This window comes from Branchiostoma floridae, chromosome 2, assembly GCF_000003815.2.
Source record: "Branchiostoma floridae strain S238N-H82 chromosome 2, Bfl_VNyyK, whole genome shotgun sequence".
Classification (NCBI taxonomy): domain Eukaryota; kingdom Metazoa; phylum Chordata; class Leptocardii; order Amphioxiformes; family Branchiostomatidae; genus Branchiostoma; species Branchiostoma floridae.
In genome coordinates this window covers 33034058-33054250 of record NC_049980.1, presented here as the reverse complement: position 1 = coordinate 33054250, position 20193 = coordinate 33034058, and the positions used below count along the sequence as shown (strand labels likewise).

At 45.0% G+C, this 20193-nt stretch overlaps 1 protein-coding gene across 1 annotated transcript in view; it reads left to right on the top strand.

Moving 5' to 3' along the window:
- LOC118409197 (probable E3 ubiquitin-protein ligase HERC1) overlaps positions 1–20193 on the top strand; it is a 241474-nt gene that overhangs the window by 214018 nt on the left and 7263 nt on the right. Inside the window, exons 66-86 of the mRNA XM_035810066.1 lie at positions 149–347; positions 1350–1457; positions 2399–2628; positions 3131–3334; positions 3839–3969; positions 4162–4361; positions 5126–5270; positions 5781–5936; positions 6176–6274; positions 7990–8163; positions 8842–8987; positions 9560–9704; positions 10260–10325; positions 11736–11861; positions 12210–12348; positions 12927–13108; positions 15281–15436; positions 15916–16038; positions 16427–16529; positions 17223–17467; positions 19900–20130. Coding sequence (XP_035665959.1) covers positions 149–347; positions 1350–1457; positions 2399–2628; positions 3131–3334; positions 3839–3969; positions 4162–4361; positions 5126–5270; positions 5781–5936; positions 6176–6274; positions 7990–8163; positions 8842–8987; positions 9560–9704; positions 10260–10325; positions 11736–11861; positions 12210–12348; positions 12927–13108; positions 15281–15436; positions 15916–16038; positions 16427–16529; positions 17223–17467; positions 19900–20130 — 3308 coding nt within the window. The remainder of the gene's footprint in view (positions 1–148; positions 348–1349; positions 1458–2398; positions 2629–3130; positions 3335–3838; positions 3970–4161; positions 4362–5125; positions 5271–5780; positions 5937–6175; positions 6275–7989; positions 8164–8841; positions 8988–9559; positions 9705–10259; positions 10326–11735; positions 11862–12209; positions 12349–12926; positions 13109–15280; positions 15437–15915; positions 16039–16426; positions 16530–17222; positions 17468–19899; positions 20131–20193) is intronic.

The following is a 20193-nucleotide window of genomic DNA, read 5'->3' as shown; positions in this document are numbered from 1 at the left end:
AAGTGTATCATGAAATCATAAGGCCCAGGAGACGGGTTCCCTCATGACCCCAACGAAAAATCAGCCAGCAGGCCAATTTGAGTTTTTTCTTGAATAGACAACGGACCAAACAAATGCATACAATGTGCATTGTTATGTTCTATTGCAGAGCAAGACACCAGTAAGGCCCAGGACACAGCCTCCTCGTCCGGCCCCCCCAGCCCGATGCACCCGCCCAGACTAGGCCCCCTGCACCTGGCCAACGCGCTCGCTGCCTGCTGCCTGTCCACACGGCTGTCCTCCCAACACCGGCAGTGGGCGGCACAGCAGCTACTGAGGAGCCTGGCAGCACAGAGCCAGGAGGGAAGGTGGGTGCTAATATACGATTTTTTTGATTTTTTTTTCTCCTGTCGATCTGACAGACGAGGAGGCAGACAGACATTTGCCTGTTTGCCTGACCTGCACATGACTTTTTATGGTGAAGGAGGGGTGTGCAATTCCTTCTCCACCCTCTCGTCTATTGGAGCACTAAGTCTCACAGGGGCAACTGTATGCAACGTGTGAGGTGGCTCCAGCAGATGCAGCTTTGTATACAATGTACACGCAGTACAAATGTAAGGCCATACAGAGACCTCCTAACCATGGCCAGCCAAAACTACCATGCAAGGATATGCCAAAAAGCAATTACTCTAGCAAGCAGGCTGAATCCAAATTGTCTTCAGCCTAAAATTGTCTTACAATACAACGTTTCTTATTGGACATCTAAAATTGTCTTCATTCATAGTTAGAGTATAAAAGACCAGTTTCTTCCAGATCACTTCAGTGTTACTGACAAAACCTGGTGGATTCCAGTTGAAACGTCTGACTGTTTCCAAAATCGTATCCAGTTGCTTGTCAGTAATTGCTTTTTGGAATCTTATTACATGGATGTCTAATCTTTATCGACATATCACGCAAGGAACTGTCCAGGGAGTAAGGATGGGAGGATAATATCAGGGAATGGACTGACATGAAGTAAAACATTAAGATGAACATAAAATAAAAAAATAAAACCATGGCAAGAAGAGTGGAGAAAACTGGTTATCAGGTCTTCTGTGGTGCCCCAGTTAGTTAGACTAGGTGATAGATGACATTCATCATATACTGACTTTTCATTTTATGTCATCTGTGGTATGTTGGTTACTGCGTACGACTGTGGACCGGTGAGGTGAGGTGAGGTGTACGACTGTAAAACACACGGAGGTGCCATTGCTTGATCAAATCACCCAACATGGTTGCAGAGGAAGTCAAATTATGATTGTTATGTTGTCAATGAAAAGCCCGTACATGAATACAAAATGTACATGTACTGTCCTGTATGTGCAATGCAGGTGTGTGCCAGAGACTGCTGCGGACCTGGCCGGAGACCTGCCCAAATGTGCCACCAACAAGCTGGAGGCGCACCAGAACAGGGTCGTGTCCTGTGTCTGGAATGCAAGGTTAGTTTTGGAATAATACATGACTTTATTGCAAGATCATGTCTCAAGAACTATCTACCACTCAAATATCATGACCACAGTATGTCCATAACTTGCCTTTTCTGGAGGCACTCTGTTCAGAATATGTAACAGTTACATTGTACTACCCAACATCTGAAGAATGTTGCCTCGGGCGAGTGTGGCACAGTTGGCAATTCGAATACCTGATTCGGACGTTGGAACGTTGCTGTTGCAACACTTTTTGTTCGAGGGCACCAAATTTGTTCAACTTCTGGCGCATTTCGCATCAAAACGTGGGTTTTCTTAGGTGGGTATGACATAAATAAAATATAGCACGGTGTATTCCGCATCACCCTCGGTCCCAGCCCTCCGCCAGGTCGTGTCCTGTGTCTGGAACTCCAGGTTAGCTTAAGCCATCCATCCATCAGTCCCATAGCTGATCAGTCTGGGGACAGCATGATGACATTGTTCTACACATTGTTCTCATGTTTTTTTTTATTTCTGAAAGACGATTTTGAAATTGAGGCTTAAAAACATGTATTCTAAACAGTAGTGATCATAGATAAGGAAGGGCCGAAGATAAACTGAAAGGATTCTTGCACTTGCCTGTATTTTTACTCCGTCAATGATTATGACATTTTATCCCGATACTTTTAAAGTGTTAAAATCACCTTTCACCCATTGTAAGAGACTACAATTCAGCTATTTATATGACTGGTCTATTTCGAAATTCAACTAACTGACAATGACATTGCAGCCATACGGCTGAATTGCGACTTGTCATTACAAACCGTTAACATCAAAGTGGTTAAAATAGAAGCAATAACACAGTTCATAAAAAGCGTTGCAGACAGACAAATTAAAACAGTATTGGGATTTGTGCTGCAAAAGAGTTTTTGATTCAATAAAACATCTCTCTCTCTCTTTCTCCAAACTAACAGAAAGAGCCTTCTAGCCACGAGCGGTTGCGACGGGACTGTCCGCGTCTGGAACGTGTCGTCGCGCTCCCAGCACATCCTACAGCAGACTTGCGTCTTCAACAAGTCTGAGGAGGACCCGAGCTCGGCCGACGACCTGATGGGCAGTCAGCTGTCCCACGTGTGCTGGAACGCTAACGGCCGACTGCTGGCCGCTACCATGGAGAACATGGTCAACATATGGTCTGTGGCAGGTCAGTTGAGTGGTCTTCATTGTTTTTTATATTTACATAGGTCGTTGATTTTACCTACATGAATGTTGAGTAGAAAATCGTAACATGATTACGATAACAATCTGATAGTTCTCTGTCCGCTAAAAATCTCACAGTTGTCTACCCAACATCTGGTTAAAGACAGGCTCCTTTTTTTTAACCTCCTTGGTGTTAGGTACTCAGTTATTGTGCTCATTTCAAGTTTTTCATTTACAGTCACAGTGCTTGGTGTGGGGGAGTAGACAATGCAGCACTTTGAACAGGGACAGGGAGCATCACTATATCAAACTTGTTTATAACTGTGTCTGTCTTGTCACATGATAATCTATCTAATATTGTCAGTCACATGATAAAAAGAAATCCAAGGCGAGATCTGCTAGGTTGAAAAATAGGCAGAATGTTTCCGAAAGCTCCCCAAGTAGCAAACTTTGTTGTATAAAATAGTTTGATGTATCATTAAGATAAGTTTTCTTCCCATTTCCAGGCGGCCGCGGCCACCTTGACCTCCAGCCCTGCTGGGTCACGGCGATCACGTGGCCGCAGAACAAGGGGCTCCTGGACGGGCGCGGCATCTCGGGCACCGACATGCTCCTGATTGGTCGCCTGGACGGCTCTCTCGCGCTCGTGGAGGTCCTGGACAGCTCAACTTTCAACAGGGTGGAACTGGAACACTGCTACAGGAAAGAAGGTTTGTTTGTTTGTTTGTTTGTTGTATTGTATCTCGTGGAGGTCCTGGACAGCTCGACTTTCAACAGGGTGGAGCTTGAGCACTGCTACAGGAAGGAAGGTTTGTTTGTTTGTTTGTTTGTTTTATTGTATCTCGTGGAGGTTCTGGACAGCTCAACTTTCAACAGGGAGGAACTCGAGCACTGCTACAGGAAGGAAGGTTTGTTTGTTTGTTTGTTTGTTTTATTGTATGTTGAGTTGTGGCTACTCTCCATCTTCTTGGGTACCTTGTCCCCCCAACGACCTGGAGGTGAAGGGACTAGGTAGGTAGGTAGTACCCACAAACACAGGACAAGTGAAGCACAAGAAAGAAGTATTTACTAGACACCATTTTTCCTTGGTAGTCTCCCATCTAAGTAAGTTGACTCGACTGCCCTTCCGAGATCAAGGGAACAGGTGTATCAAAGCGCTACGGCCATAGCCACTATCTTCTAATGTTGCATTTTGTTTATTTATTATTTTCCAGTGCCTGTGTGTGCCATTGCCTGGTATGACGAGCACGGCAAGTTCGCTATCGGCTACTCCGACGGCAAGGTGCGGATGTGTGTTAAGGACCCCTATGATCAGGACGCCATCAAGACTATCGAGGCACATGAGGTCAGCATTGACATACTTTTCTTCTAATGTTGAGTATTTACCTGCATAAAATGCAGGTAGCATGGGTGTGTGTGGAAGGGGCGTTATATCTCCAGAACCAATCTTGGGATTGCAATGATTTTTGGTACAAGTAAAAGTTGTAAAAGAGAAAAACATAGAATTGATGTTAAAACAAACCTATTTCCTCTGCAGACCTCCATCTCAGGCCTGACCTGGGACCCTACAGGCCACCTGCTTGCGACGCTAGCTGAAGACGTGTGCCTGAAGCTGTGGGGGTGTAACTGCGACACGTGGACCCTAGTGTACATCATCCCGCACGCCTCACCTGTAGCTGCCATGGACTGGTGCCCACTACTGGGGAAAGGGGACGAACCTCGCCTCATGCTTGCCACGTAAGTTCCTTTTTTTTCAATTTCCTAGCACTTTATTCAGTAAACATATATGAACAAAGGTACAGATTATCCAGGCACAGGTAATGAAGGCTTAGTTAATAATAAAAGAAAACATGAATGAATAAATAAAGCCTCGCATCAACTGGGTAGTAACACATTTACAAGAACTGAATAACTACCAAATCATTGATGTCATACTATACCTTTCAGAACAGTGAGAACTTTTGATAAAGTTCCCCTTGCTCTAAAACAAATCATGGAAAAGTCATTTCTTTTGTTCAGTAATAATATCATTTGGATCCTAAGACTGCAGCATACAAAAACATGTTCTCCCTCTCCTCTGCTGCAGTGATGGTAGCATCCATGTGCATTTCACCTTTTTTTGTTCATTCTGTTTTCTCATTTGGATCTGAAGACAGTTGCAAAGTTCAAATGTGTCTACAGGGTTATATTTGGTAGATTAATGTAAAAATTGAAATAGATTAACTTTTTAATGAGTGAACTACAACTGGAAAATAAAGAATTTCAGATCTTCTGATGCTTTCCTTTAAATGTTCTCCTTCTCCATCTGCAGAGGTTGTACTGACGGCAGTGTCCAAGTGTGTGCATTTCGTGTGTCATAGTTTGTTCTGTTAAATCATTTGGATCCTTCCATCTGCAATGGCTGCAGTGACGGCAGTGTCCATGTGTGAAGTTTAGTAGTTGTATCATTTGGATCTCAAGACGATTGCATATATTTAAATATTCTCCCCCTCCATCCACAGTGGCTGTACTGACGGCAGTGTCCATGTGTGGACGCTCCCCCAGCCCGGCTCTACCGTCTCCGTACCGTTTGCATCTCCCCGCAGGACGGAACAGCAGGCTGAGACCCGGGAGAACAGGGCAGACACAGCCTCCACATCTCACCAGGTTCGTAATTGTAGTAGTGATGCTGAAGAAGAGTGATGGATGTCACTCGAAACGTCCGGAAGTAAATCTATGTTTTATATCCGGTTGTAGAGATTGAATATTATTGTATTTGAATATTGTTTACCTGGATGTCTAGCCTTCATAAACGTGTAGTAGGAGTAGTATCCAGCTGCAGTAGTGTGAACAGAGTATTTAACAGAGTCTTAACGATTCATCATCTGATTTATTGTCTGTTATTCCGTGTCTTGCAAGGGTTAGACAAACTTGCACATGCTTGCACACCAGTCAGCAACCCCAGCTCTGTACACAAACTTGTATCATTGTTTACATAACTTGTATCATTGTTTACATACCCTGCACCTGAACTAACTGCACCATGATTGTTGATGTAGGAGATGATAGCAGACGAGGCCACACAGCGTCTAGCTACTTACAAGATCTAATGCTAGTTAGCACTTACAGTTGACACACACACTCTATGAACTAACTGCACCATGGTTGTTGATGTAGGAGACGATAGCAGACGAGGCCACACAGGGTCCAGTGGAAGAGGTTTTGGTGCTGAAGGGTCACCAGACGTCCATCCAGCACCTGGCTTTCCACTCCCACGGCATGGCGCTGGCCACGGGCTGCTCCAGGGGTGTGGTTAACCTGTGGTCACTCCAGGTGAGAATGAGTCTACCTGCTTACAGGATCTAACGCTAGTTAACACTTTTCCATGTGGTAACATTTTATATAAACGTGTAATTTATTGTAATCAGAACTTGTAACACCATATGAGATAGGTGCAATATTGTTAGATGTGATTATTTTAACTTGTGTAAATTGGATGTAATTCAGTGCAAGACCCTGCGATTTTCCAATAAACGCCATTTGAATCTTGAATCATGTTTAATTTCTCATAGGATGGAGCAGTCACTCAGACCCTGATGGGGCAGGGTACCACACAGGGCCTGGTGTGGGCAGGGGAGCAGGCTCTCGTGGCTGCCTTCAACAAGTCGAAGGTATTCTTCTACATTATTACATTCTTAACCTCATTAGGCTGGTTACCGTAGGCCTGTATTTGTTACTGATGATTTTTCAGCACCAGGGAAAGGAATGTCAATGTTAATGTAGGCCTGTGTTTGTGAGTGAACACCATTCAGCACTACTCTATGCCTGCCTTTGTGAATGATGAGTTTTCAGCACCAGGGACAGGAATGTTAATGTTACTGTAGGCCTGTATTTTTGAGTGTGCACTGTTCAGCACCAGGGACAGGGATGGTAATGTTACTGTAGGCCTGTATTTGTGAGCGATGAGTGTTCAGCACCAGGGACAGGGATGGTAATGTTACTGTGAGCCTGTATTTGTGAGTGATGAGTGTTCAGCACCAGGGGCAGGGATGGTAATGTTACTGTGGGCCTGTATTTGTGAGTGATGAGTGTTCAGCAGGGATGGTTATCTTAGTGAATGGGTTATGAGTATTCAGCACCAGGGACAGGGATGGTTATGTTACTGTAGGCCTGTATTTGTGAGTGATGAGTGTTCAGCACCAGGGACAGGGATGGTAATGTTACTGTAGGCCTGTATTTGTGAGTGAGGAGTGTTCAGCACCAGGGACAGGGATGGTAATGTTACTTTAGGCCTGTATTTGTGAGTGATGCCTGTTCAACACCAGGGACAGGGATGGTAATGTTACTGTAGGCCTGTATTTGTGAGTGATGAGTGTTCAGCACCAGGGACAGGGATGGTTATGTTACTGTAGGCCTGTATTTGTTAGTAAACACTGTTCAGCACCAGGGACAGGGATGGTAATGTTACTGTAGGCCTGTATTTGTGAGTGAGGAGTGTTCAGCACCAGGGACAGGGATGGTAATGTTACTGTAGGCCTGTATTTGTGAGTGATGCGTGTTCAGCACCAGGGACAGGGATGGTAATGTTACCGTGGGCCTGTTTTTTGTGAGTGATGAGTGTTCAGCACCAGGGACAGGGATGGTAATGTTAATGTGGGCCTGTATTTGTGAGTGATGAGTGTTCAGCACCAGGAACAGGGATGGTAATGTTACCGTGGGCCTGTTTTTTGTGAGTGATGAGTGTTCAGCACCAGGGACAGGGATGGTAATGTTAATGTGGGCCTGTATTTGTGAGTGATGAGTGTTCAGCACCAGGGACAGGGATGGTAATGTTACTGTAGGCCTGTATTTGTGAGTGATGAGTGTTCAGCACCAGGGACAGGGATGGTAATGTTACTGTAGGCCTGTATTTGTTAGTGATGGGTGTTCAGCACCAGGGACAGGTGTACTTACCCTAATTTCAATCTTAAAAAGTTTTCTCCACAAGACAGTCACAAGGGTAATCTGTAAAACCATTCATTTAAAAAGAAAACAGAGTGTTGACTGGCTCAGGCTCTGAGGAACCCTCGCTCTATGAAAGAAACCTCAGTTTTCTCCTGATACCACCCATATGACCCAACAACCAAACTCCTTCCGCACGCCAACTAAACTGCTAAACTGAGCAAATTTGACCAAAATTGGAAGGCTTAGACCCTACCTGTTCCTTCCCACCCAAAAAGTCTCAACTCTGACATCTGCCCATAACGTTAGTTAAGTGCTCCCACCTGCCCGCCCTAACCCAGGACCTCAATTGACCCCCCCCCCACGCCCCTTGCGGGGCTATTTGGGGGTAACACTAGACAAGAGACAAGACTTACTTCTGTAACACAAACGTCCCCTCCTGCAGGATGTGTCCCTGATGTACTACAGCCCGGACTGGTTCAGCCACCACACGTCGCTGGCGGCCGCACGGATGGCGCTCCGGTCCCAGGGCATTGTGGGACTGCACCAGGCTCCCTGCATGAAGGCACTGCTGGGGAGGCTACCCAGAATCCTTCAGGAGCAGTACTCATATGAAAAGGTGAGATTTTCAAGATGTTACTTGCCTGTCAATATTTTTGCACAATTGCTTTTGCTTTCAAGAATCAACCCGTTGTCAATGTGTATTGGGTGTAAATTCAATTTGATCGTTCAAGTCTGTGGCTCGCACCCAAGAATTCTTACATCTATGATCTATCTAATAGAAAAGCAATACTTATGTAGGATGTTGAAGTTTTCTCTCTCACATCTAGTCAAGTCAGACCTGCTTACATTTTTAGGTCTATCAGACATCTTCAGAAACTGTTGGGAAGATGTTTGATAGACGTCAAAACTTAACCAGATCAGACTTAACTAGTTGTGAAAAGAAAAACTCCAATATGCTTCGTTCTACCAGCCTGACGAAATTATTTTCGGAAATATCCTATGTATTTACCAATTTTTGCATTATAAAAGTTGCCTAGAATATCGGCAGTTGTCCGCAGTCGAAGATTGCGTTTGGCAGGGCACGTGGTGCGCCATGAGGAAATGGCAGGAGAGGTCCTGCTTTGGGAACCAGGAGAGCCGCGCAGGCGTGGCCGCCCTTCGGCCACACTCAGGAAGCTACTGCTCGAGGACACGGGTTCACAGGCCAGCGAGCTCTGTTCGATGGAGACGGTGGTGTCACCTCTCAGAGGATGAACTGAACTGAACTGAGAGTGTGCATTGTGTTATGTTCCAGGCCCATGTGGTGTGCGGAGACCAGCTGGTTCACAGCACCTTCCTACAGAACTTCGCTGCCATGGCGATCGGACTGCAGCTGGAGAAGGTACTCTGCACCTCTCCGTGTCCCCCCCACCTCCGGTCCAGTGTGGAGGAAGGATGCAGGTACTCTACATCTTTGGATACTTCACTAGCCCATTAGCTGACACACAGCATTTGCACTCATCTACTCTTCCTGGTTATAAAAAAGTACAAACATACAACTACATGAAAGTCCTTACAACTAGTATTTACTCTCCAGTCTTCGTGTGCCGTCAAGCAATCCTAACCGCGGTCGTGACATACAATGTACCTTGGGCGGTACAGAATACTTATTGTTGTTTTCTATATGTATCTGGTCATTGCACATGTAAGAACAACATTCTGTGCCTCAGATACTGTAAATGCAGAAATGTTCGCGGTAGTTTTATGTTCGCAGTTTTCACAGTGGCCACTTCACCGCAAACTTGAAACCACCGCGAACATTTTTCCATTACTGTGTGTGATTAAAGTCTATGGCGCTACCGCGAATTTAAAACCACCGCAAACTCTCCATTTTTCCACTACCGCGAAAGTAAATCCCAGCGAACTTAAATTGATTTTACAGCATGTTATCAGAATGATAAATTCTCAATGCAACTGAAGGTTGTTACTGAATGGATGAGTTTTATGTAATGTAATGTTATGTTATGTTCCAGGAATGTTCCAGAGTGGACATGGCTGGCGTCATTTTCATCAGCGCTGAAGTCAGCGGAAACGCTGAGCAAGAGGTGTGCATTCCCATCATCCTTTGTGGTCCCCGACATTGAAACCATCAGTAAGGATGAACCCATGCAGCCAACGGTAGGTTTTTTTACTCAGTGCTCAGAATCATGTTTTTCCTGGTTTCTTGTTTTGTTGGGCTACAGGGACACCCCTGAATCACCTTTTGTCAGCTAGAGTGTTGAAACATATTGATATTGATATGTATGTTCGGGTAAGATAGAGATTGCAATCTGGCAGAATTACTGATTTTACCTGTAGAGGTCCAGATGGATACCTCTGCCTTCAGAGACTAATCAGGATGCTAAAAATGTGTTAGGGTGGTCTACCATCAGATATAACTCACTCACTCACTATCCGGTTTAGCGTTGTTTCCCATTGTTCCCTGTCTTGCAAGGGTTGGACATTGTGAGAAGTCGTTTGGGTCTGATTGCTGCTCTCCATCCACCTCTGTCAGTGTTGAAAAGTTCTGACTGTCTTTTAAGCAAATGTTTTTTAAATTTACAGACTTCAAGTCAGGATGTCTACCTTTGCTTGATTGCAAACTTAACCCCTAACATCACATGCAGAATCCATTGTTAAAATTTCATTTCTCAATTCTATTTCATTTCTCAATTCTATTTGTTTTTATCCCAGGATAACATAGCGTGGAAACTGAACATGGATGAAGAAATCATGGCCTGGGCAACACAAAAACCCGAGGTATGTTGTACTTACTTAATTATTGTGTCCTCTTTGTCCCTGGAGAGACATAAAGCCATCATGACCTTTTTCTTAAGGCCAGGGCTTTTTTTCCATTGCCTTGTTTACCTCAACCTAAAGGAATATTGGATATTTTTATGCAATGTCTTCTAATAGATTATAGAGTTATGAACTTTACCATTTATGTAAGGACAAACATTAGACAGAACTCACAGAAGTGATTGATTGTTTCTGGATTTTATGCACTGGTTTTGTAGTAATATGCATATGTACATTCACCTTTTACCATGACATTTTCTGGTATTGTATCCTTATTTACAAAAACTGAATTTGGAAAATATATGAAATGACAAAAAGAAACAAGTCTGGAGTAGGTAGATTAGACTTTTTCTCAACATGTGAGTTATAATCACTGATGTGATTTCTTCAGAGAACTGACTGTTTCTTTGCTTCCCGTCTCAAAATTGCCATGACATTTTCTGGTATTGGTATATACATTTGTTAAAGGGGCATTCCACTCCACACGGGAGTGTTATTTTCCGATAGATATCAATTTCAGGAAGCAATATATGCATACTACTTCACATTATACGATCAAGTACTCAGTTGCTCCACGTGCCTCAAAAGCATTCAGTCTTCTACTAAACTCCCAGAGTACCCTCTAATTGAATTAATCCTATGGCTTAATACAATGCAAAACTTTTAGGTACGGTTACAAAACTAATTTCAGGTTCGCTAAGAAATCTCGTCTTGTTCTTGCATTTTTTGCTATCTTATAATATGAGCAATTTGCTTTCTCGGTGTGCTCAGCGAACCTCATTTATTCCGAAAATATGCACGATAAACAAAGTGTCTATGCGTATAGGGAATGCATGGGAAGGGTCTGCATGGGTTTATTGAGTGTCATATTGTTTTACAAAACACACATTGCGCAATTCATCCCAAGGTGAATTCGGCTGATTATGTCATTGACACATTATCTATTGGAAAACAAGACTCCCTTCTGGAGTGGAATGCCCCTTTAATGCTACACATGTAGATCAGAAATATGACGAAGGAAGATATGTTCAAATATCTCATGTCATCATCTGACCACGATATACTAGAAAATCTCTGTTAGTTCATCTACAAATGTTTTAGGAAGAGAGAAGATGCATATAAACTATAGTACTATGTGAAATTGTATAACTTTGCGTTTACTACCTTTTGTACCAAACTGACTGCATTTAGCCCCAACGGGGCATGAATATGCAATAAACGTCATTGTCATTGTCATTGGTATCCTTATTCACAAAAAGTCAGAAAAATAGGAAACAGGTATGGAGTAGATAGAATACAGCTTCTTTTTACAACATGGGAGTTATAATCACTTCAGAGAACTGATTATTTCTTCCCATCTCTGTTCTTCAGGATTGGATGCTGGGAGGACGATGTGAGGCGTACATGTGGGGAGGGGGGCGGCATGGGCAGCTGGCAGAGACAGGGAGGAGTTTGCTCACTCCAACTGTCACTCCGTCCTTCTCACAGGCTCAACAGGTAGGCAACAGTACAAAAGGAACGGGTCCCTTTCTTAGTGATCGATGTTCATGATTTTAAAAGCTTTTGTCTCAACACTTTCTATATCTGATGGAAATTCCTTACAGCAATACTGGTCCAGGAACAGGTAGCAAGACCTTGTGTCAGTGGTGAGGCAACTTCAGTACTGAAAAATTCCAAATTAGGTCCGGGAACCTAGAGCTTCATTGTAGATAGGGCAGGATATGCAGGATGAAAGGCTTCTTGTTGATATATGGATACAGGTGACTGAAACTTACTGTATTTCCTTGCCAGTTACTTCATTGTTATGTTGCAGTTTGCAATGAATGTATTTTCCCCGTTGTGTAGATCATCTGTGGGCAGAACTGCACGTTTGTGATCCAGGCGAACGGCACCGTGCAGGCTTGCGGGGAGGGCAGCTACGGGCGGCTGGGACAGGGCAACTCCGACGACCTGCACCAGCTCACCATCATATCAGCACTGCAAGGTACATACTGGTGAAGATTTCAACCCATACCAGTTCACAAAGAAAAGCTCTTTTGAACAAAGCTTTAATATTACCACTGGTAAAAGGCGGTGGGAGGAGAGGGATGGTTGCTATACCTGGACACAGTGCATGAATGACTACTACTAAGTTCATCTCTGACGATAGTCAATGTGGGATCTTAATCATACCTTTAGCCTGATTAAATCACACTCTTAGCAGCTGGCCCTACAGTTGCCAACACTTTGGGGAGGGGCCGTGACTTTCAACTTTTTGGTGAAGTCCTGTTGTCCTGACATGTCTTTCTTCCAAAAATAATTTCATCAGGTTGGTAGATCATAGGACATAAGAATTTTCTATTTCACAACCAGTTTTTCTCACCTGCTGACGTTTCGATGTCTGTCAGACATCTTCCTCAGAGCTTCTAACGGGAGTTCTGCTTCTTGCCGCTATATGTAGCCGATGTAGGTGGCGCTTTAGCGGCAAGAACACTATCCCAAACGTGGCTGAGCTTGTACCCCCCTTCGTCCCGGTTCATCACTGGGGTGGACTTTCTTATTCTTTTGTCTTTCTGTCCGCAGGTTTCGTTGTGACCCAGCTGGTGACCTCTTGCGGTTCCGACGGCCACTCCATGGCGCTGACGGAGAGCGGGGAGGTGTTCAGCTGGGGCGACGGGGACTACGGGAAGCTCGGACACGGGAACAGCGACCGGCAGCGCCGACCCAGGCAGATCGAGGCTCTGCAGGGGGAGGAGATCATACAGGTTTGTTTGTTACCTCCATGAAATGTCATGGAGGTTATATTTTACCCTGCGTTTGTCTGTCTGTGTGTGTGTCTGTGTGTAAACAAAATAACTCATGAACGGTTGGGTGGATTGGTTTCATACTTGGCTTGTTGGTAGTGTGTGACGAAAGCTGGAAATGATCAGATTTTGGGCCCCCTAGCGGCTCCCCTTGGTACTGCAGCGCAACTTCCGGTTTTGCTATCTCGATGTTCTGAACATGCTATGGTCACGATTTTTGAGTATTAAAAAGCCCTTGTGCTCAGGAACAAATGAGATAAGTTTGGGCCCCCTAGCGTCTAGTTTTGGGATAGCAGGGGCATTTTCGCCAAAAACGTCTGAAGAGGATAACTCAAGAAGGGAACTACGGATTTTCATAATTTTTGGTATGTAGGTACCTTAGACAATGTTTTACAAGATAAAATACTAATTATGCAATTTAAGAGTACATTTGCATAATTGATGAGAATATTCTATCATAGCAGTTTTTTCAATGTATCTCTTGTTCCAGACATGCCATAGTCTTAACATTTAGGTGGTAGATAGCTTTTAGTGCCATAAACAAGTGGAGGAAGTTTCAGCTCCCTAACATTTAATTGTGGAACTGCAGGGGTGTTTTTGTCAAGACACTCTAAAGAGGATAACTGCAGAAGGGAACGACGGATTGCCTGCATTTTAGGCATGCAGGTAGCTTAGGCAAAGATGTTCATAATGATATACATGTTATGCAAATGAGGACTTAATTTGCGTAATTAATGAGGAAATGGTAAGGTTCCATTGTTTTCAATAACTGGACCTCAATACATATGTAACACATGTTAATTATGATAGGTGGAATATAAGCAGATACCAAATATGGTAATGAGGAACTTATTTGAATAATTTATTTAAAAATTGCAAAACCACTTTGTGATTAATAATGGGAATTTTATAATTGTGACATGTGTACGTTAGTCAATGATGAACAACACCATGCATAAATTATGTTAATATGTTAGTCAATTGCATTAAATTTACAAAAGCTCTAAATTTTCATGGAGGTATGAGGTCGCCGAACTCTAGTTTTATATACAGTCAAACCTGTATTAGCGGCCACCTTTGCATAGCAGCCACCTGGCCATTGCGGTCACTTTTTGTCAGTCCCTTAGATTTTCCCATCGACCTAAGCATTAAGAAATAGGCTTAGCGACCACCTGTCCAACGCGGCCACGGCCAAACGATTTCTGGTCCCTTAGATACAGAAACACTACCTAGTGAGACCATACAGTGACCGTGTGTCACCCTGCGCCGGGTTTAAAATGATTATCGTAGTTTGCGAGGATTTGGAGTTCCTGACAGGGTCATTTTGGTGGTAGCGCATGCCATGAACGTTAGAGTGCAAGTCTTCGTCGGCGAATTTACTAACATTGCGAATGGCAATATCAATCATTTTCGGTAGATTTGACTTTGGCAGGGTCACTTGAATTATGAGACGATCGAGACAATGTTACTTAGTGAGAAAGATTAGTGGGTACTGAAATCATATGTAACTTATTGCTCATGGTCAATTGATCAGCATTTCCTCTATAGTGGCCACCTGTCTATAGTGGCCACATTTCTCCAGTCCCTTGAGTGGCCGCTATAGGCAGGTTTGACTGTATCTGGTAAAGCGTGGTTGGTTCTTTAGTGTACTTGAGGTGTGGCTTTCTCAAAAAATGAGACCTCCAGCTTGATTTGATTGACTCTGATGTATTGAGATTGCAACAAGACAATACTTAAAGGCAGCAACATGTATTGCTAGGGCCATGACCCACCCATAACATATAGACGTATAATACACATATTATATCTAACCTAGGAATCTGAAACAAACATTAAGTACAATCTAAAATATCATAATGTATTACGTAGAAGACAGTCCAGTTCAAAAGTCTATGGTGTAGGCATTAAGCTCTAATTCATGCAGTTTCTAGCTTTAAATGTCTAATGTCTAGCTTATTGTCTGAAAGGACATCTCTATCTGAAGGTAGATATTTACTCATTTTCAAGTAAGGAAATAGGTATAAACTGCCTTTATTAAGGCATGCACTACATTGATGCTTGCATGATAAGCATGACATTTCTACCACTATAGCCTGTTGGATGAATCTTATCTTTCCTCTTGCTGCTCTCCAGATGGCCTGTGGGTTCAAACATTCCGCTGTGGTGTCGGCTGATGGCAAACTGTTTACATTCGGAAACGGTGACTACGGCAGGCTGGGGCTGGGGAACACCTCAAACAAGAAAATTCCAGAGAGAGTCACTGCATTGGAGGGCCAGATGGTTGGACAGGTAAACACTTGTTTGTTTGTTTGTTTGTTTATGTGTCATGGGTGATTCTGTTGTCCTTAGTAAGTTTAACCTATTTGTACCTAGTTCACACTTAACCTTATCATGATGATAAGAATGATTTTGTATCAAAAACTACAACTGTGCATTGTACAGCTAAAAAGATACTGACTTTGAGATTGTAGAACCATCATCACTGTAAAAGACTACAGTATATTTTGATGAGCCCTACTGTCTCCTTAACCTAACACATGCGTGTGTGCTCTCTTTCTATTGGAGGAAGGTGACAGACTTTCAGCTCTGAAATGTAGGGTAGGTGTAATCAATTGGTTAAGTCCAAAAAAAATTGTAATCCAGTGATTGCCAATTTGATCTAACTGTTCACTGTTGTTGATGTAGGTTGGCTGCGGGTTGAACCACACGATAGCAGTGTCAGCACTGGTAATAACATGATGTTGCCGTTGTTGTTGTTGTTGTTGTAGGTTGGGTGTGGGTTGAACCACACGCTGGCTGTGTCGGCAGACGGAAACACTGTGTGGTCCTTTGGAGATGGAGACTACGGCAAGCTGGGTCTGGGGAACTCCACAGCCAAGTCAACACCACAGGTTTGTTGGGAAAGTGCATAGGTCACAGTGATTGGTGCATAGTTCATAGTTCATAGTGCATAGTTGAGGCACCTGACGTGTATTAAAGCCCCTGACAAACATTCAGGACCTTCCCACGACTATGCTCCCAACCAAACCTCAACCAAGATTGGCGCTGGGTTTTGAGTTGCCTGGAGTCCATTCCATTCTAGCTCTAGTTCGCTCTTCTAATTGCTCTGCAGAGAAGAAATGACTTTCCAAACTTTGGTTTTTCAAATTTCCGGATGAAAGATAAAGAATTTATTCAACCTTTTGAAATCATCTAGTTGCTTGTCTTTTATTACGAAATATTCTACTTACTGTATGATATCATCAAGATTACTGATTTATGCTTGTTGTTTTTTTGCAGAGAGTGGACCCCCTGTGTGGGATAGGAGTGAAGAAAGTCTGCTGTGGGACTCAGTTCTCTGTGGCACTCACCAAGGACGGCAGAGTCTTTACATTTGGGCAAGGTGAGATACATTTACTGTAAATGCAGAAATGTTCGCGGTGGATTAATGTTCGTGGTTTTCGCGGTGACCACTTCACCGCGAACTTAAATCCACCGCGAACATTTTTCTAAGTTATTAGACTGCAGTCGAAGGTGTTACCGCGAAATTAAAACCACAGCGAAAAGTCATTTTCCTGCTACCGCGAAATTGAATCCCAGCAAACTTAAATGCATTTACAGTATATGTATATACCTCCGTGTAACAGGAGTGTGTTTTCTGTGTGTCTGTCTGTGCGTCTGTATCTCCGCCTTAATTTGATCCATGAGTAATTTTATCTGGTTGGTAAATAACTGGAGTTCTTTTTACACAATGGAGGAGTTACCTGGCATATGATTTGGTGACATCTCTGTCACCTTCCTCAGGGCACTACCGAGTACTGTTTCTATACTTCACACTGCAGCTAGGTGTACAAAGACCTTTGTAATCTCATTGATTACAGAGCGACTGATTGGTCAATTGTTTTATTGCTGAACAGCTGATTGGTCAGTTCTAGTATTGCCAACCGGCTGATTGGTCAGTTCCTTATTGCAGAGCAGCTGATTGGTCAATTGTATTCTTGCCAACTGGCTGATTGGTTGATTCTATTATTGCCTAGGGGCTAATTGGCCAGTTATATTATTGGCAAGCAGCTTATTGGTCAGTCCTTTCTTACAGAGCGGTTGATTGGTCAGCCAGAGAGTCGGAGCAGGAACCACAACCGTCCTCAGCAGGTTCCTGCGCTGGAGGCGTTCTTCGTGGAGGACGTCGTCGTGGGAGCGGAACATTCGCTGGCCTTGACCTCTACTGGCGAGGTGTGGGCGTGGGGCAGCAACGGGGACGGACAGCTGGGGATAGGGGACACCAACGCACGCAGGGAGCCTTGCCTGGTCACAGCTCTGCAGGGCAAGAACGTCAGACAGGTTTGTTTGTTTGTTTGTTTGTTTGTTTGTTAGTGTTACATGGGGAGGTGTGGGGCAGCAACGGGGATGGACAACTGGGAATAGGGGACACCAATGCTCGCAGGGAGCCTTGTCTGGTCACAGCTCTGCAGGGCAAGAACGTCAGACAGGTGTGTTTGTTTGTTTGTTTGTTTGTTTGTTTGTTAGCGTTACATGGGGAGGTGTGGGGCAGCAACGGAGACGGACAGCTGGGGATAGGGGACACCAACGCTCGCAGGGAGCCTTGTCTGGTCACAGATCTGCAGGGCAAGAACGTCAGACAGGTTTGTTTGTTTGTTTGTTTGTTTGTCTGTTTGTTAGTGTTACATGGGGAGGTGTGGGGCAGCAACGGGGACGGACAGCTGGGGATAGGGGACACCAACGCACGCAGGGAGCCTTGTCTGATCACCGCTCTGCAGGGCAAGAACGTCAGACAGGTTGGACTTCAATTTATAACTCTTTGCATTGCATTTTATTGTATTGTTTATTTCACTAGGAGAAAGTTGTCTGGGGAAAATCGAAATACGTTGTGTATAATTTGTGTAACATTATGTAAATAATAAGAAAGAACCAACTGCTGCTGTCCCACATATCTGCAAAGCTGGTGTGTTACACTGAATGGTGGTTATGCCAACTATACAGAATACAGATACAGTCTCAAGCTGGTGTGTTTTGCCAACAGGCGATAGTATACACACACAGGTAACAACTGAACAAACAAATTGTCCCCACCACAGATTTCTGCAGGCAGGAATCACAGCGGAGGTTGGACCGCCCCTCCCCCACCCAAGCGCGCCCCCGGTGTGCCGGCACCTCTACAGCTTGGCCAGCCCTCTTCCATCCCTCCACAGTTGATTTCCTTATCTACAGAATAACACTGTTCTTGCTAACTGTCCCTATTACAGATTTCTGCTGGCAGGAATCATAGTGGAGGTTGGACCGCCCCTCCCCCACCCAAACGAGCCCCCGGTGTCCCAGCGCCTCTACGGCCTGGCCAGCCCTCCTGTATTTTTGTAGATACAGACAGAAACTACATGTAGAACATGCACTTGAAATACAATTATAATTTTGAATGTCCCTACCACAGATTTCTGCTGGCAGGAATCACAGCGGAGGTTGGACCGCCCCTCCCTCGCCCAAGCGAGCACCAGGAGTTCCAGCACCTCTACAGCTCGGCCAGCCCTCCTCCATCCCTCCACAGAGCACTTCCTCATCTACAGAATAACATTGTTCTTGCTAACTGTCTCTACCACAGATTTCTGCTGGCAGGAATCACAGCAGAGGTTGGACCGCCCCTCCCCCGCCCAAGCGCGCCCCCTGTGTCCCGGCACCGCTCCAGCTCGGCCAGCCCTCCTCCATCCCTCCACAGTTGATTTCCTTATCTACAGACTAACACTGTTCTTTCTAACTGTCCCTACCACAGATTTCTGCTGGCAGGAATCATAGTGGAAGTTGGACCGCCCCTCCCCCGCCCAAGCGCGCTCCTGGTGTTCCGGCACCTCTACAGCTCGGCCAGCCTTCCTCCATACCTCCACAGTATCTATTGAATAACATTGTTCTTTCTAACTGTCCCCCACCACAGATTTCTGCAGGCAGGAATCACAGCGGAGGTTGGACAGCCCCTCCCCCACCCAAGCGAGCACCCGGTGTCCCGGCACCTCTACAGCTGGGCCAGCCCTCCTCCATACCTCCACAGTTGATTTCCTTATCTACAGAATAACATTGTTCTTTCTAACTGTCCCTACCACAGATTTCTGCTGGCAGGAATCACAGCGGAAGTTGGACCGCCCCTCCCCCACCCAAGCGAGCACCAGGTGTCCCGGCACCTCTACAGCTCGGCCAGCCGTCCTCCATCCTTGCACAGTTGATTTCCTTATCTACAGACTAACTTTGTTGTTTCTAACTGTCCCTACCACAGATTTCTGCTGGCAGGAATCACAGTGGAAGTTGGACCGCCCCTCCCCCACCCAAGCGAGCACCAGGAGTTCCAGCACCTCTACAGCTCGGCCAGCCGTCCTCCATCCCTCCACAGTTGATCTACAGACTAACACTGTTCTTTCTAATTGTCCCTATTACAGATTTCTGCTGGCAGGAATCATAGTGGAGGTTGGACCGCCCCTCCCCCACCCAAACGTGCTCCCGGTGTCCCGGCACCTCTACAACTTGGCCAGCCGTCCTCCATTCCTCCACAGTTGATTTCCTTATCTACAGAATGACATTGTTCTTTCTAACTGTTCCTATTACAGATTTCTGCTGGCAGGAATCACAGTGGAAGTTGGACCGCCCCTCCCCCACCCAAGCGCGCCCCCGGTGTTCCGGCACCTCTACAGCTTGGCCAGCCCTCAACCATCCCCCCACAGTTGATTTCCTTATCTACAGAGTAACACTGTTCTTTCTAACTGTCCCCACCACAGATTTCTGCAGGCAGGAATCATAGTGGAAGTTGGACCGCCCCTCCCCCGCCCAAGCGTGCCCCCGGTGTCCCGGCACCTCTACAGCTGGGCCAGCCCTCTTCCATTCCCCCACAGTTCACCTCCCTGAAGGAGTGCAGCATCAATGCCATCAAGGCCAGGCTGCGGCTACTGCACCACTTCTCCGACCTCATCTACTCCTCCTGGAGACTCCTCAACCTCAGCCCACACCAGGTGACGCCTGCGTCACATTTCCAAGCTGGGTCCCGGCTGGGATGTTTTAAGAAACGAACAATC